At 35.7% G+C, this 14,354-nt stretch overlaps 1 protein-coding gene across 20 annotated transcripts in view; it reads left to right on the top strand.

Annotated features, from left to right (window-relative positions):
• Positions 1-14,354, top strand: part of BCAS3 (BCAS3 microtubule associated cell migration factor) — a 569,848-nt gene that overhangs the window by 312,715 nt on the left and 242,779 nt on the right. For 2 of the 20 annotated variants that reach the window (XM_044745336.2, XM_070482863.1), the window contains one exon: positions 5,326-5,501. The exons of 16 other annotated variants lie outside the window; for them this stretch is intronic. In XM_044745336.2, the coding sequence (XP_044601271.1) occupies positions 5,326-5,333 (8 nt within the window). In that variant the 3' untranslated portion in view covers positions 5,334-5,501. Of the gene's footprint in view, positions 1-1,561; positions 1,742-5,325; positions 5,502-14,354 lie in introns of those variants that run through there. 2 more of the 20 variants (XM_070482862.1, XM_070482861.1) reach the window with 2 other exon arrangements.

Here is a 14,354-nt window from a genome sequence, read left to right on the forward strand (position 1 = left end):
CTACAGAGTTGATGACTGTTTTGCCTTTGATCTCTCAAATGTGGAGAAGCAACCTTGACAGAGAACGTAAATACAATATATGGATTCAATTTACTCAACCTGTTGAGTATCAAAGTGCCTGATGTGTGGAAGCAGAGAGTCCAAATGCTATAGCTTAAATGGTTTTATTATTGAAAGCATAAAGTTTAGAAATTCATTAACTTAACTGGGGTCTATCTATCACAGTTATTAACTTCCTATCCTTGGAAGCAGGCCATGAATATGTATCATTAGTACCTGGAAGTAGACCCTTGCTTTTGTAGGTGATAGTGACTACATTAGTATTATAGTATAATTGTTTTCTGCCAAGTCTGCCAAGTAATAGAACTGTTTGATAATACATTTTCTCATCTCTAACGCAGTGATAAAGAAAATAAAGACAGTGATGCTTTATGTTATGTGGCAGCTGTGGAGCATCTAAAGATAACATACAGCAGGGTTTCATCAAAAAAGTCTCTTACAAGTAGAATTATTAAATACTCGGCATTAGTCAAACAGTTGAGTCAGAGAGGATTTTAATCTATAGCAATTTCAAAATCCCTAGAGACTACTGATTTGATTGAGGCTTAAACTGTGAAAGAAAATGGAAACAAACACAAAACTGATTTGCGAAGGTCATTTTTAAAAGACCAAAGCTTCTGTTTCTGCTTCTATCTCTGAATGTATTTTTAAGTTTGAAAGCTAATGGGTTTTGTATGTTTTCTTAGCTTTCTGATTTTTTTTGTGGGTGGATTGCATCTTGTGTCTGATTGAGCTGTCCACATCCAGGGCTGTGCCTTCATTTCTAAGTAGACTGTTACTTTTGAGGACTCATACTTGTTCCTCTGCTTTAACCTGGCAACCGTGATTGTCCCCTGGAAACAAACACAGAAATGTGTAAAGTCTCCTGCTTCCCTGCATTGAATGAGGTACTGAGATAGGTGACTTAAACAATGAATCTGTTTGATAGTTTCAATCTGAGAATGCTAACAGATCCTGCTCATCTGGAATTATCATTTACAACTGTGAATCCTGGAAATGATGTATTTTAACCTGAAGCATTTTATGCACAATTACAATAGTAGGTTTTGTTGGGGATTTTTAAATTTGTAAACTCATATTATTGATGTTTTGGAGTTGTGGCTAGCTACTAGACAAGTGAAACGCATGTCACTAAAGCAGTTACCATGTGTGTTATTAAAGTTGTGCTATTCAATGCTGTAGTCTGAGGTCATGCTCCATATTTATCACGTAGCACTATCTCAGTTTTAGCTCTTTGTAAAGCTCCCTAATGAAACAGAGAGGAACTTCAATGAACTATTGCAACCATAGTTTTATTTAACTCTGTTGCAAGGAGTTTTTAAGTTGATGTTTGAGTAAGGAATTAGGTCTTCGCTCTTGATTTACTGGCATTTCCATCAGAGACACGTTGTAGGGGTTTCCAGGATATTGTTCCATAGCTGTGAACCTCTGCCTGAAAGTACCACTCTATTGAGTAGAGAAAGGACTTGCTGGTGACTAAGCTCTGTTGTTATTTTTCTAGGCCTGTTTTCGTTCCAGAAAGCTCTAGTTCCTTTCTAAAAGACAGCCAAGCAATGAAATGTGTGTGCTGCTTTCTCTAACTTTGAGCTAAAGAAATCCCATAGATGAAGAGTTGGACTTTTATGAATAATTCTCTACGTTTCAAATGGTTTGGTTCCATTTTATTCAACACGTTTTTTAAGTGAGTGAATAATATTTTGTTGGGGAAACTTTATCTACTTTATCTCATAAGACCACTATTGTAACAGACATATTTATCTGTTGGTGTTTAACAAGATAGAGGCTAAATGGTTTGGATTCTTTATGAAAAGAAGTTTATAGGAAAATTCTCTTTTAGATTCCTCTATTAAAAAGAGTCTAATAAATTTTTATAATTGCTCCTGAACCAGGAAGTGCTTCTCTGATTATGACCCATGCATTGGAGTTAGCTGCATATTGTGAAGATGCTTATCTGGAGTTTTGAGTGTCTTTGCTTAGAGATATGACCAGTGTGGCATCTCCTCTTATTGGGATTTATCATTCTGTCTTCCCATCAAGTAATTTATACAACTAAGTGTGTTGTCTTTTTAATTGTTCCTAAGGCACATGTTATAGCCGCCCCTCCATTTTAGTGGCAGCTCTTGCTCTGTCTAAACTAGTGGTGATATAATTATTTTTTATATATTTACTTTTCAGAGGCATAGAATTTAAAAATTTAGTGTGATATGGTTAAATCTTTTGACAGTTGTAACAGTTTTCAAAGTGAAAATATTTTCTTTAAACCTTGGGTCTGCTTGTTATGTTTTAGATATCTATATATTAATCTGGCAGTGTTATTCTATTGAAACTAAAAGAGGTCAGCAGAACATTGTGCCACTTTTGCTAAGCAATTTTTTTCACAGTTTCTTGATCATCTAGTATATCAGCTTCACTCCTTTACACACAAACGCATTTCCTAAAATACATGTTTTTTACTTATTAACATTGGTGATTTAGGTACAATGTGAATTCTGTGCCTTTAGACATCCGTGAACCAGCTTCTTACTGTCTCTGTGTAAATATGTGTGTTTTAGACTCAGCAGATCTATAACTGTTTTATAAGTAGGTGCTATTCTCATAACATAGTTTATCTGATCTTTGTTGACTCAGAAGATATTATTTTACCTAAGATATTGAATTTAGATAATGTCTTCTTCACTCAGGAGAAGACAATTCTGGAAGTGGACTTTATAGGAATTTACCCTTATACACAGGCTACCCAGAATAAATGGGATTTGAAGGAATTGTTCCATTTTTCCCTTGTCCAACTAATTAACATAAATGTCTCTGAATCATAGACAGTATTCTAGATAAAGCACTGCATGGATTACTTACCTTTTTTTTCCTCTCTGTACATTCCTTCTGGTTTGGTACCTAAGAATTTCTTCCCATTGTTTGTGCTTTGTAGCATGTGTCCTTTTGATAAAGGTATAGGACCCCTCAAGAAAAAATAGAAAGATAGCTGTCAATGTCCTGTTCTAACTTTGTTTCCCACATTGGTGACTGATGTTCTTGTTCCAAGACTTGCAGGCTGTACCTTTGGAGAACTTAATAACAGCTCTAGTTGCCTTTGAGTCATCCACACAAAGAGCCTAGAAAGATCTGGTTCATCCTAAGTTTGTTTGTCATGGTTTGTAGTTTTACCAAGGAAATTGATGTTTACCAAAAAAGAAGTTAAAGCAACTGAGACATACGCATGGCTAGTAAGGACAGCAGAAGTCTTTGTCCAACTCTACTAAAGTAAACATTTTATAGAGGAAATGTTATGAGACGTAGTGGGAGCAGCATTCCTGTACATTCCTGAGGAAGATGACAGCTGAAGAAGGAAAATTGTGACAGATAAGTAAGATCTATTCTTATCCTTTAGAGCAGGCTTTGATACATAAGGTATTAGTGTTACATAAAGCATTAAATAAGTTAGTAAATAAATAGTGGCAAAGTTGCAGACCTAGTATTTCTTGTTGTTCTTGACTCAGGAGAAATATTATTTTTGTTGTATAATTGAAGTAATCTAAATAAATTTCTAAGAAGGAAATTAATTCGAGACAATTTTGTTTTTTAGGAAGATTAGCCCTGAGCTAACATCCGCTGCCAGTCCTCCTATTTTTTTCTGTTTTTGTTTTTTTTCTGCTGAGAAAGATTGGCCCTGAGCTAACATCTTCCTCTACTTTATATGTGGCACACCTGCCACAGAATGGCTTGATAAGCAGTACATGGGTCCGCTCCTAGGATCCCAACCAGCGAACCCTGGGCTGCCGAGCTGCCAAAGTGGAGAGTACAAACTTAACCGCTACACCACCAGGCTGGCCCCTCAGGAGACAATTTTTAAGCACCCATTTTTCCCAACATCAAAATAATTTGTTTACTCAAGAAAATAATACACTTAAAACCCCAAACTTGTTTGATTTTATTGATTGTATAATCATCATTTGTGCCTGCTTTGTGTATTTGGCATTCGGTGCATTGACCTTTAAAAAAAACAAAAAATGCGGGGCTGGCCCCGTGGCCGAGTGGTTAAGTTCGCGCGCTCCGCTGCAGGCGGCCCAGTGTTTCGTTGGTTCGAATCCTGGGCGCGGACATGGCACTGCTCATCAGACCACGCTGAGGCAGCGTCTCACATGCCGCAACTAAAAGGACCCACAACGAAGAATATACAACTATGTACGGGGGGGCTTTGGGGAGAAAAAGGAAAAAATAAAATCTTAAAAAAAAAAAACAAAAAACAAAAAATGCTTGTTAGACAAGTACAATTGGGTAGGCAGTAAGGAGATTATTTGAACAGTCAGATCTTTTTGGGATGGTCTTATAGAGGATGCTTTTGTCTTACAGAGATTTTTCTGATGCACTAGGAGAAGAATATTCCTAAGGATTGTATTTCATTGTGTCTACCGTTGTCATTCCAATCTGAGGCAGACAAACTTAGTCATTGTATCTTAAAGCCATGAGAGACACAAAAAATGCTGGTGGTGAGAAGCAAAGAGATTTGTAAGAAACATCATTCAGTCTACCATAGTAAGGCCACTTAGCTCTGTGATTTTAAAACTATAGCTGAGTGACAGAAGCCATGACATTATAATCATGGTCTTGAACTTTTCCTGAAACCTTCAGCAAGTCATATTTCCTACCTAGCCGTTCTTCTCTGCATCTGTATAAAGAATTTAAGGTTCCTGTGCAAAAATGTTTCACCTTTTTTGGCAGGGATGTGTTCAAATTATTTTCTAAAATAGTTCTCAGATAAAAAGAATATAAAATTCTTTAGGAATATTGAGTATTTCTTTGAATAAATGATGTGGTTTTCATTTAATAGAGTTCCAGATATTCTTTGTGATTATAAGGTGACGAAAACTCCAGGCATACTTGTACCTTGGGTATTCAAAGCCTATGTGGGATCAGTAAGAGGATTATGGATGAGGGTGAAATTAAAAGAAGGCTTAGTCCTGACCTGTGAACAGTCCCTCAGAGGGGAAAAAGGAGGTCAGTAATTTTACTTTGACACTATGTATACTTGAAACAGTTAGCAAATATTCAAACTAGATATTAAGATTGGCTTTTTTATTAGAAATGAGGACGTTTATGCATTATTTCAACTCTAATCTAAACTACCTACTGTCTGTGTAGAATGAAAATAAGTTTTGGAGGTTAAGAACAAAAGGAAAAGACCTGATGTGCCCATCAGGAAAGTGCTCAGCCACATCTCTCTTCTTCTGATTTAAATGTTCCTCTCGTTCTTCTTTCTAATATTTATAGGGTGTTAGAAGATGAAATTCAAGTTAACAATGTGGAAAAATTTAGCTCAGCACAATTAAGAAAAAAATGAGTGTTCCACTTGAAGATGAAGAAACTGTAAACAGAAGTAGAAGAAGCTGTTGGGAAAGTCTTTTCTGATGACACATTGCTTCTTTGAATAAATCTTTGTGTCAACTAAAACCTCGCCGTTGCTTTCTCTCTTGCAGCACCAAGTCCTGGACATGACTTTAAGTCTCTCCTAAGCATTTTGAGAAGGAATTAATGGAATTCTCCCTACTGTTGATATATCAGGGTACCACATATTTACATGGGACTTTTTGGCCAAAAGACCCAACTTTTCTTTTTTGTACCTTTATTGCTCCATCTTTAAGACAAGGCTGGACTGTTTATGTAGTCTGTTGCCTGAGACCGTGGTGGCAGAGGGACAATATTGGGGGCAGTATTAGAATTTGTTTAAGTCTGAACCGGGAATTCCATTTGTCTTAGTGACATTAGTGTCAAACTGTTAATGCCACACTGTTTTAAATTGTGTCCAAGAGCCTGAGAGGCTTATGCTTATAGGTGCCATCTATAAACTTAGAAACAAACAAAAGAGCCTCTCTCCATTGAATATGTAAGCTCAGTGAGCAATTAAAAAGCAGCCAGGGACCTCACCCGGGCAACTAGTTAGAACCAGAGCTTGTGATATTCCCCTGGATATTGTTGAAAACTGTCAGAGAAAAGCTAAAGCAAATAATCAACGTGAAAATAATTGTTCCCAGGAAAAGTCTTGCTTTGGAAGCTTGGTATAGTGGAAAGAATACTGGGCAGTAACTTATGAATCTTTGGTTCTAGTCTCAGCTCTGTCTGTAACTACCTGTTTGGCAAATTGCTTCAAAACCCAAGGCTTTCTTCCATAAAATGAGGGAATTAAAGGAGGTTATTTCCAAAGTCCCTTCCAACTTAAAAAACTGATAAATCTGTACTTTGAATCACCTTTGAAGAATTTTTTAAAATTAGGGTATAATTTACATACAGCAAAAATGCACATATCTTAATCATACAGCTTGATGAATTTTTATACCCATGTAATCACCTCTCAGATAAAAATTAGAATATTTCCATCATTCCAGAAATTCCCTGATGCCCCTTATAGTCAATACTACCTTTGACCTAGAGATTACCACTATGACTTTTATCATCATGAATTAGCTTTGTCTATAGTGAACTTTAGGTAAATGGTATCATTCTGTATATACTCTTTTGTGTCTGGCTCCTTTTACTCAACTTACTGTTTTTGAGATTCATCCAGGTGTTACATATGTCACTATTCATTTTTTTACATTGCAGTGTAGTATAAATACAACATAGTTTGTGTATTCGTTATCCTGTTGTTTTCACCTTTTGGCTTATTATATATAAAGCTGTTAGAAACTTTCCTGTATAAGTCTTTTTTGTTTTTTTTGACATACGCATTTTTTTTTTGACATATGCCTTCATATCTTTTGGGCATCTACCTAGGACTGGAATTGCTGGCTCACAAGGCAGGCGTGCATTTAGCTTTGTTAGGAACTGCCAAGAAAGTATTCCAAAATGACTATACTATTTTTCATTCTTAACAGCAATGTGTGAGCCATGCTAGTGAATGTAAACTGTGGTTTTATCTTGCTTTTCTCTGATGAATACTGATATTGAGCACCTTGAATATGCTTACTGGCCATTTGGATATATTCTTTTACAATGTCCTTGTGAAGTCTTTCACCAGTTTTTATTAGATCTATTCTCTTTATTGAATTTCAGGGGTTCTTTAAATATTCTGGATGAAGGTCTTTTGTCAGATATTTTGTGAATATTTTCTTTCAAGCTTATTGCCTTTTCACTTTCTTTTTTTTTTTTTTTTAAAGATTTTATTTTTTCCTTTTTCTCCCCAAAGCCCCCCGGTACATAGTTGTGTATTCTTCGTTGTGGGTTCCTCTAGTTGTGGCATGTGGGACGCTGCCTCAGCGTGGTCTGACGAGCAGTGCCATGTCCGCGCCCAGGATTCGAACCGACGAAACACTGGGCCGCCTGCAGCGGAGCGCGCGAACTTAACCACTCGGCCACGGGGCCAGCCCTGCCTTTTCACTTTCTTATTGGTGTTTCTTAACAATCAGAAGTCCAATTTTTCCGTTGTTTTTCCTTTCATGTTTTGCACACAAGATTTTCCCTTTCTTACAGTCTTGAAGTGAGGCTCTTCTCTAGTGATTGTATAGTTTTGGCCTCTGCATTTAGGTCTATGATCCTTTTCAAATTACTTTTTATTATGATATGAGTCAAGGGTCAAGGTTCAGGTTCTTCCATACAGATACCAGTTGTTCCAACACTATTTATCAAAAAGGTTTGCCTTTCGCTCAATGAATTTCATTGATGCCTTTTTAAAAAATCGTATTTTTTCCTGTATTCTCTTCTATTCTATTGAGATATATGTATAGATATATATCTGTCTTTACACCACTATCATACTATCTTTAATTACTGTAGCTTTTTAGTAAGCTTTGAAATCTAACAGTTTATTGTCTCCACTTTTGTTTTTCATCTGTATCTTGGCTATTCTAGATTCTTCGCATTTCCATCCACATGCATATGTACATAAATACCCATGGTTCACAATGTGGTCCATGGACCTCTGGATGTCCCCAAGACACTTTCAAGGGGTCTGTGAGTGAAAACTATTTTTATAATAACATGAAGTCATTATTCCCTTTCTTTTTTATACCGTGTTGACGTTTATTGCAGATGGTGCAGAAGCAATGGTAGATAAAACTGATGACATTTTAGCATAGTAAAAGCAGTGGCACCAAACTATGAAGCCAAAGCTATCCACTCACAGTTTTTTTTTTTTAAATGGTATAATTGCTTAAGAGTGTCGCTGATACAGTAAAAATCATTAATTGTATTAAATTTTAAAATTTATTACATTAACTTTATTAAGTTTTGATGCCTGTGCACTTCTTTTTAATACTCTATATCACAGTGGAATTAACACACTGTAGTTGTCTTGAGGAAGTGCACTTGTGTGATTGTTGTGAACTGAACTAGCAACGGTTTTCATGGAATATCATTTTACTTAAAAGAACTGACAAACTATGTTTATTCATACATGGGTATTTGGCACAAATTTTCTCAAAAATAAACAAAGTAAGCCTGTCACTTCAAAGGAAACAACTGACAATATTTTTTACCAATGATAAAATTTTAGCCTGCAATTGGATGTTTGAAAACCATGTGTCCAGGTTTCCACCACTGTCTGCTTAATAGGTTCCCAATACTAAAAGGCATTTCTGATGAGATAGATGGTGATATCAACTAGTTTATATTGTATAATATGTTTATATTTTACAATAAAATAAATCAACGTCTCAAAGATCTGCGTTATTTTCCAAATGACCAATTTTATGTTGTCACAAAATTATATATGGGTAATGGATTCATTCCAAGTGCAAGATAAGACAGAGGATTTTTAACAGAGTACAGAAGTTAATTGATATGGTTTCAGATACCATTGCAACTACCTTGTTAAATGTCGTATTAAAGAAGAATATCCTCAGAATCTCAAAAGGCTCAGAATCTGAACATGCTCCATATTTTCCAATTACATTTTTGAGTGAGGCCAACTTGTCTTTATACACTTCAACCAAAACAATATATCATAACAAATTGAATGCATAAGCTAATACGAGAATTCACCTGTTGTCTATTAGAAAGGTTTCTCCCCAAAAAAGTAAAAATGTCACTCTTCTAACTATTATTTTTTAGTTTGGGAATTATTTTTAATAAAAATGTCACTTATGTTAATACATAAAGGGTTTGTTGTTGTTTTTTAATGAGTTAATACATAAATGTTTTCAATATTGATGATATAATGCACATAAACCAAAGCTCTTTGGAATCCTCAATTTTAAGAGCATAAAGGAGTTCTGATTCAAAAAGTGTTAGTGTTTAAAAACCACTGGTATGTATATGCCCTCACACACATACACATGTACATTAAATATATATTTATCTTTACACAAATTTAGATGAGATTTGATTGGGATTTCATTGACTCTATGGATCAAATTTGGGAGAGTTGACATCTTAAAAATACTGAATTTTCCAATACATGAAACTTTTATAGCTATCCGTTTATTTAGGGCTTCTTTAGTTACTGTTAATATTTGTTAAATTTCAAAGTAGCAGTCTTACAAATATTTTGTAAAATTTATTTCATTTATTTGGTGTTTTGATGCTATTATAAATAGCATATTTTATTTCATTTTTTAGGTTTTTTTCATAGTATAAAAAATACAATAATTTTTCTTTGTATGTTGAACTTGTGTCCAGAGACCTTTCTAAATTCACATATTAATTCTAATAGATTCCTTTGGATTTTCTACTATGCAATTATATCATCTGCAAATAAAGATGGTTTTACTTCTTTCTAATCTTTATACTTTTTTATTTATTTTCCCCCTTATTATACTTACTTAGACCTTCAGTACAATGTTGAATAAAAGTGATGATATTGAACATTCTTGTCTTCTTCTTAATCTTAGAGGAAAGTGTTTAATATTTCACTATTAAATGTAATGTTAGGTGTAGGTGGTTTTTTTTAATGAAAACCTACATTCCTATATTGTATCATTCCTATATTGGAACTCCTACATTTTTATATCATATCATTCCTTTATTAGAATGAGGAAAACATGGACAAAATCCATAAGAGAACCAAACTGACATTCTAAAACTGAAAAGTATAATACCTTAAATAATTCATTGAATGGGCTTAATAGCCGACTGGGTGTAGAAGAAAAAAGGATCAGAGATTCAAAAACAAGTCAAAAACTATCAAAACTGAAGCAGAGAGAGAAGAAAATAATGAAATAGAACTCAGTGTGTGAAGTGTGTGGGGTAATATTAAACTGTCTGACATATGTGCAAGTGTCACACGTGGTTGACAAGAAGGAGAGAATAGGGCAAAGAAAGAAATGAAGGGCTGAGAATTTTCCAAAATTAATTAGAGACATCAACTCAAAGTTTCGAGAAATTCAGTGTACCCCAAGTAGGATAAATACAAAGAAAACCAAATGTAGGCATCAGAGTCAAACTGTTCAAATCCAACAGCCATGAAGCAATTTTAATAAGCCTGGTATGTTTCTTTATTTCTTAGGTTCATATTTGGGTGAGGGTTTAGAGGTTAAGTTTCTTTGGCAGTATGAGTTCCCTGTCTCCCAATGATCTATGAGGAATCTTCAGGGTATTTGCCATTAGATAGAAATAAAAGATTTGAGAAACCAGTATTTATTGATAAATAACTATGTGCTCAACACTGTGCTAGGTGTTTTCACATGGCTTATCTCGTTTAATCATATTTAATTAGGATCACAGGTCCATTTCAGAAATATGCAAAGAGTGGGACTTAAGACACCTAGCTCCTGATACTTAGAATCACTTAAAGCGCATTATGGTGACACCTCAGATAAGTCCAAACCTCTTTTTGCCCTGCCTGATCAAATATTCATTTCCAAACACTGTATGCTGAAATGAGCCACGTGGGAGATGAAGAGAATCAACTATTCAGGTGGTGAAAATGTGTGAATGCAGCCGGCAGATGAAGTTCCAGTATGATGAATTCCCAGCTTGTCCTTATTGCTTCAGGCAACAACTGACAGGCCTGACTGGTCATTGGCTTTCTATTTCTGGCATTGATAGGACTGAAAATTCTTAGTGTCACAGATACTTAAAAGCTGTCCCTGTTATAGTGGATACAAACAGTGCTGGAGGGTCGTTATTGCATAGAGATGTAATCAATATGGTCTAGAGTTCTTGACCTGAACTTTAATTATCTGGACGTTATAAAGGTAGCTTGTTACAGAAAATGCTTATATTCAGAACTTTGGGGCTAAGTTGTGAATGGAAGGAAGAGAAATAGAACCTTTGTCCCTCTTTCTACACTTTACAGTATTTAAGAGGCTATCATAATTATCACTAAACAGGGTATTGTTATAGGATTAGAACATTGTATCTTTGGGATCTTGGGTGCTGAAGTTTAAGTCTCACCTCTGATGTGATCGGATACCCTAAAAAAGTTGTGACTTTAATGTTGTGCAGCTTGTGACTGATTTTTCGAATACCAAAATAGAATTTTTTTTCATTGATCCAAATACCTGGATTTGAAGTACAGCTTTAAATAATAACACATTTGAGTCTGATCTTTTTCTGCAGCTAAGTGTATGCTGAAAAAAGAAATTGGGTAAGCAGATATGGCATCCATGATCCATGGGCAGGAGTAAGTAGAAGGAGAAAATAGTGGTAGCAATTCTTAGGTCACTATTTGTACCAGTGTGTTTAAGTATATTGTGGTTGAGATTAATTTGCCATGTTGGATGGCATTATTATTGGATTACCATACGGATAGAAAGCCTTGAGAAAGAGAGGGAAAGTAATGCCTTGTAATAGAGGGCTCTTCAAGAACAAGGGCTGTCTTTGTATTTCTGCATGCCTGGTATTGGTGCCTGCCACAGAACAGATAATCAGTATTTGTTGCATTGTTGATTTCTGATAAAACATAGTACTTTAAATATATCATAAAGTGATTAAAATTTTTAATGCTGCGTCTTTATATCTCCATTACCTCGCGTAAACCTAGAAAATGTAATCTTGACCTAGAGCCCTTCATTAGGGTTGCCTTTAGGTTTATGACCACTCTTCCTTTGTCTGGGTTCTTGGTAAACTGTGTGATCAGTTGAAATATTTTGCAGAGCGTTTCAAATTATCTTTTATGTTATGTTTTAAAAGTAGCATTGTGTTTTAAGTGGTATGTTTCTCATCTTTGGTAGCTTTTACATAACCAGATAATAAAAATAAGGAATTACGGCCCTCAACTCAATTGTGCTTTCGTCTTATTAGGCTAGCATGGAAATTTGTGTTTGAAGGTTATCTTTAAAAAGCGTTAACTGTAGCAAATTCCTGCTTTCTGGGATCTGTTGTCAAGCCTGGCAAGCAGCCACAGAAAGGAATGGACTTGCTTTTGTGTTCTGGTTTTGGAGGGTAACTTTCAGACCTATCACTGTGTGGATACTGGGCCTTTTAAGCTACCCCATCTTATACATGGGCCCAGGATTTTTGGAAATAGGAATCTGACCTAAGTTCCATTAAGCCAAAAAGTTTTGTTGAAGGATTGCCACCATTTTGGCAATGTCATTGCAGTTCAGTGATTTCTTCTTATGCTCTAGCCAGCCCTATGAGACATGGCATTTTGAGTCTAAAAACTGTTTTTACTTTGATGTGCTGAGAATATTGGAAGGACCACGATTATTCTTAAGTGCTCAGTGTTAAGATTGTAGAGAATACAACAGTTGCACTTGAAACTTTAGTTGAACTCCCCAGTTAGAAATTCCTTCTGTAGATCAGTTTATATAGTTTTCAAATAAAGAATGTGTGCATGATTGGGAAGAGAAAAGATCACCCTCTGTTTCTCTCTACCTAGAGAGGACACTTCCCGCATCCACAGTAAACCCTTCGACATTCTCCTATCAGGCTGAACTTTCCTTTGTCAGAAAGTTTTAGCCATGAGTGAATACCTCTAATTAGAGTTTTTATAGCCGTGGTCGAGTCCCAATTCCTGAACCAGAGGGGTAAGCCAGGGAGACCTTAGTAAAATTTTGGTCCGGTGCCCGAAACTTTTCATTTGCCTTGAAACCTGTTCTTAATTTTACTCTTTATTCCAGTTCACCCCATTGATTAAATTAATTATTTTCTCCTCTGTTCTTAAACTTTTACTGTTGTGTTTATCACCTCATATTAAAGTTAGTTGGGAACCATTTCCCATTCTAAACTGTGAGCTCATCTTTGTACTTCCCACAGCACCCTGAATGGTTCTGACACATAATGGGCACTCAGTAAATGTTAATGAATTCAACATTTCAGCATGGAATATTGAAACCAAGTTTCTACAATTGTCTAGACACAGAGGTTGCCTCCTGGAAGGGGGACCGAGTGGCTAGGGAACAGAAATAAGGAGATTTTCTTTTCTCTGTAGTCTTTTAGAACGTTTCTATGCATTATCCACGCAAAACATAAGTGAAACTCTTTTTAACGCCTAACGTAGTTTTCAGAATTTGACAGGTTACCATTGCAAGTTATTGTCGTTTGTTTGTTTGTTTATAGAAATGAAGAAACTGAGGTTAAGGGATGTTGAATAACTTGTCTATTGTCACATAGCTAGTAGGTACTAGAGCAAAGATATGAATCTGTAAAACCTTCATTTTTTCCCAGGATATTGAACAGCATCAAGGTCACAATAGCCTACCTTGATTTTGTTCATACAATCAGCAGGTTGCAGGGTGTGTGTCTGACCTGGGAGCTATTCTTATTTATTCTTTATGTCATGTACTATGTGCATTATAGAAGTCACAGAAGTACAGCACCTCCACTCTTGAGTTGCATCTCCATTTTAAGGGGCCATTGGCAAAACCTCTTTGATGAGGTTTTGGTGATTGAAGACTGTTGCGCTCAGGGCTCACCTAGGTATCCCTGCCGCTCACAGAGAGACTCTTACCCCTTAAGCAGGAAACATTTATTTTCAGCTGGGAAAGCCACTATCAGTCAGGTAATGTTTTCTCAAGCTGAAAAAGGCTTTCACTAAAGAGTGGTGATTGCCCAAGGTCACATTTCTTTTTCATCTACTTGTGGGAAAATGCAAACTACAGGAATACTAGTGTTTGAAACTTAGAATTTATTCTCTATTTAGGGGTGAGGGAGAGGGAAGCAAAGTGATTATATTTCTCTAAGAAATATTGTTAATTGCTTTTTCGAAATATGGATTAAAGCATAAAAGAAGCCAAAAAAGCCCTGATTCTAAGTGGACCTGACACCTTGATCTTCTATCATGGCATAACATATGAGTGGAGATTCCCAATGGACCTTTGTACACTACAATATTTATTACTATAAAGATCTAAGAGTTCTTAGAAGCTGCTTTCAAACTTGTAAGAGCTGTTCAAATCCCATCCACTGGACTTGGTTTTTCA

This window comes from Equus asinus, chromosome 13 (genome assembly GCF_041296235.1).
Source record: "Equus asinus isolate D_3611 breed Donkey chromosome 13, EquAss-T2T_v2, whole genome shotgun sequence".
NCBI classification, from domain to species: domain Eukaryota; kingdom Metazoa; phylum Chordata; class Mammalia; order Perissodactyla; family Equidae; genus Equus; species Equus asinus.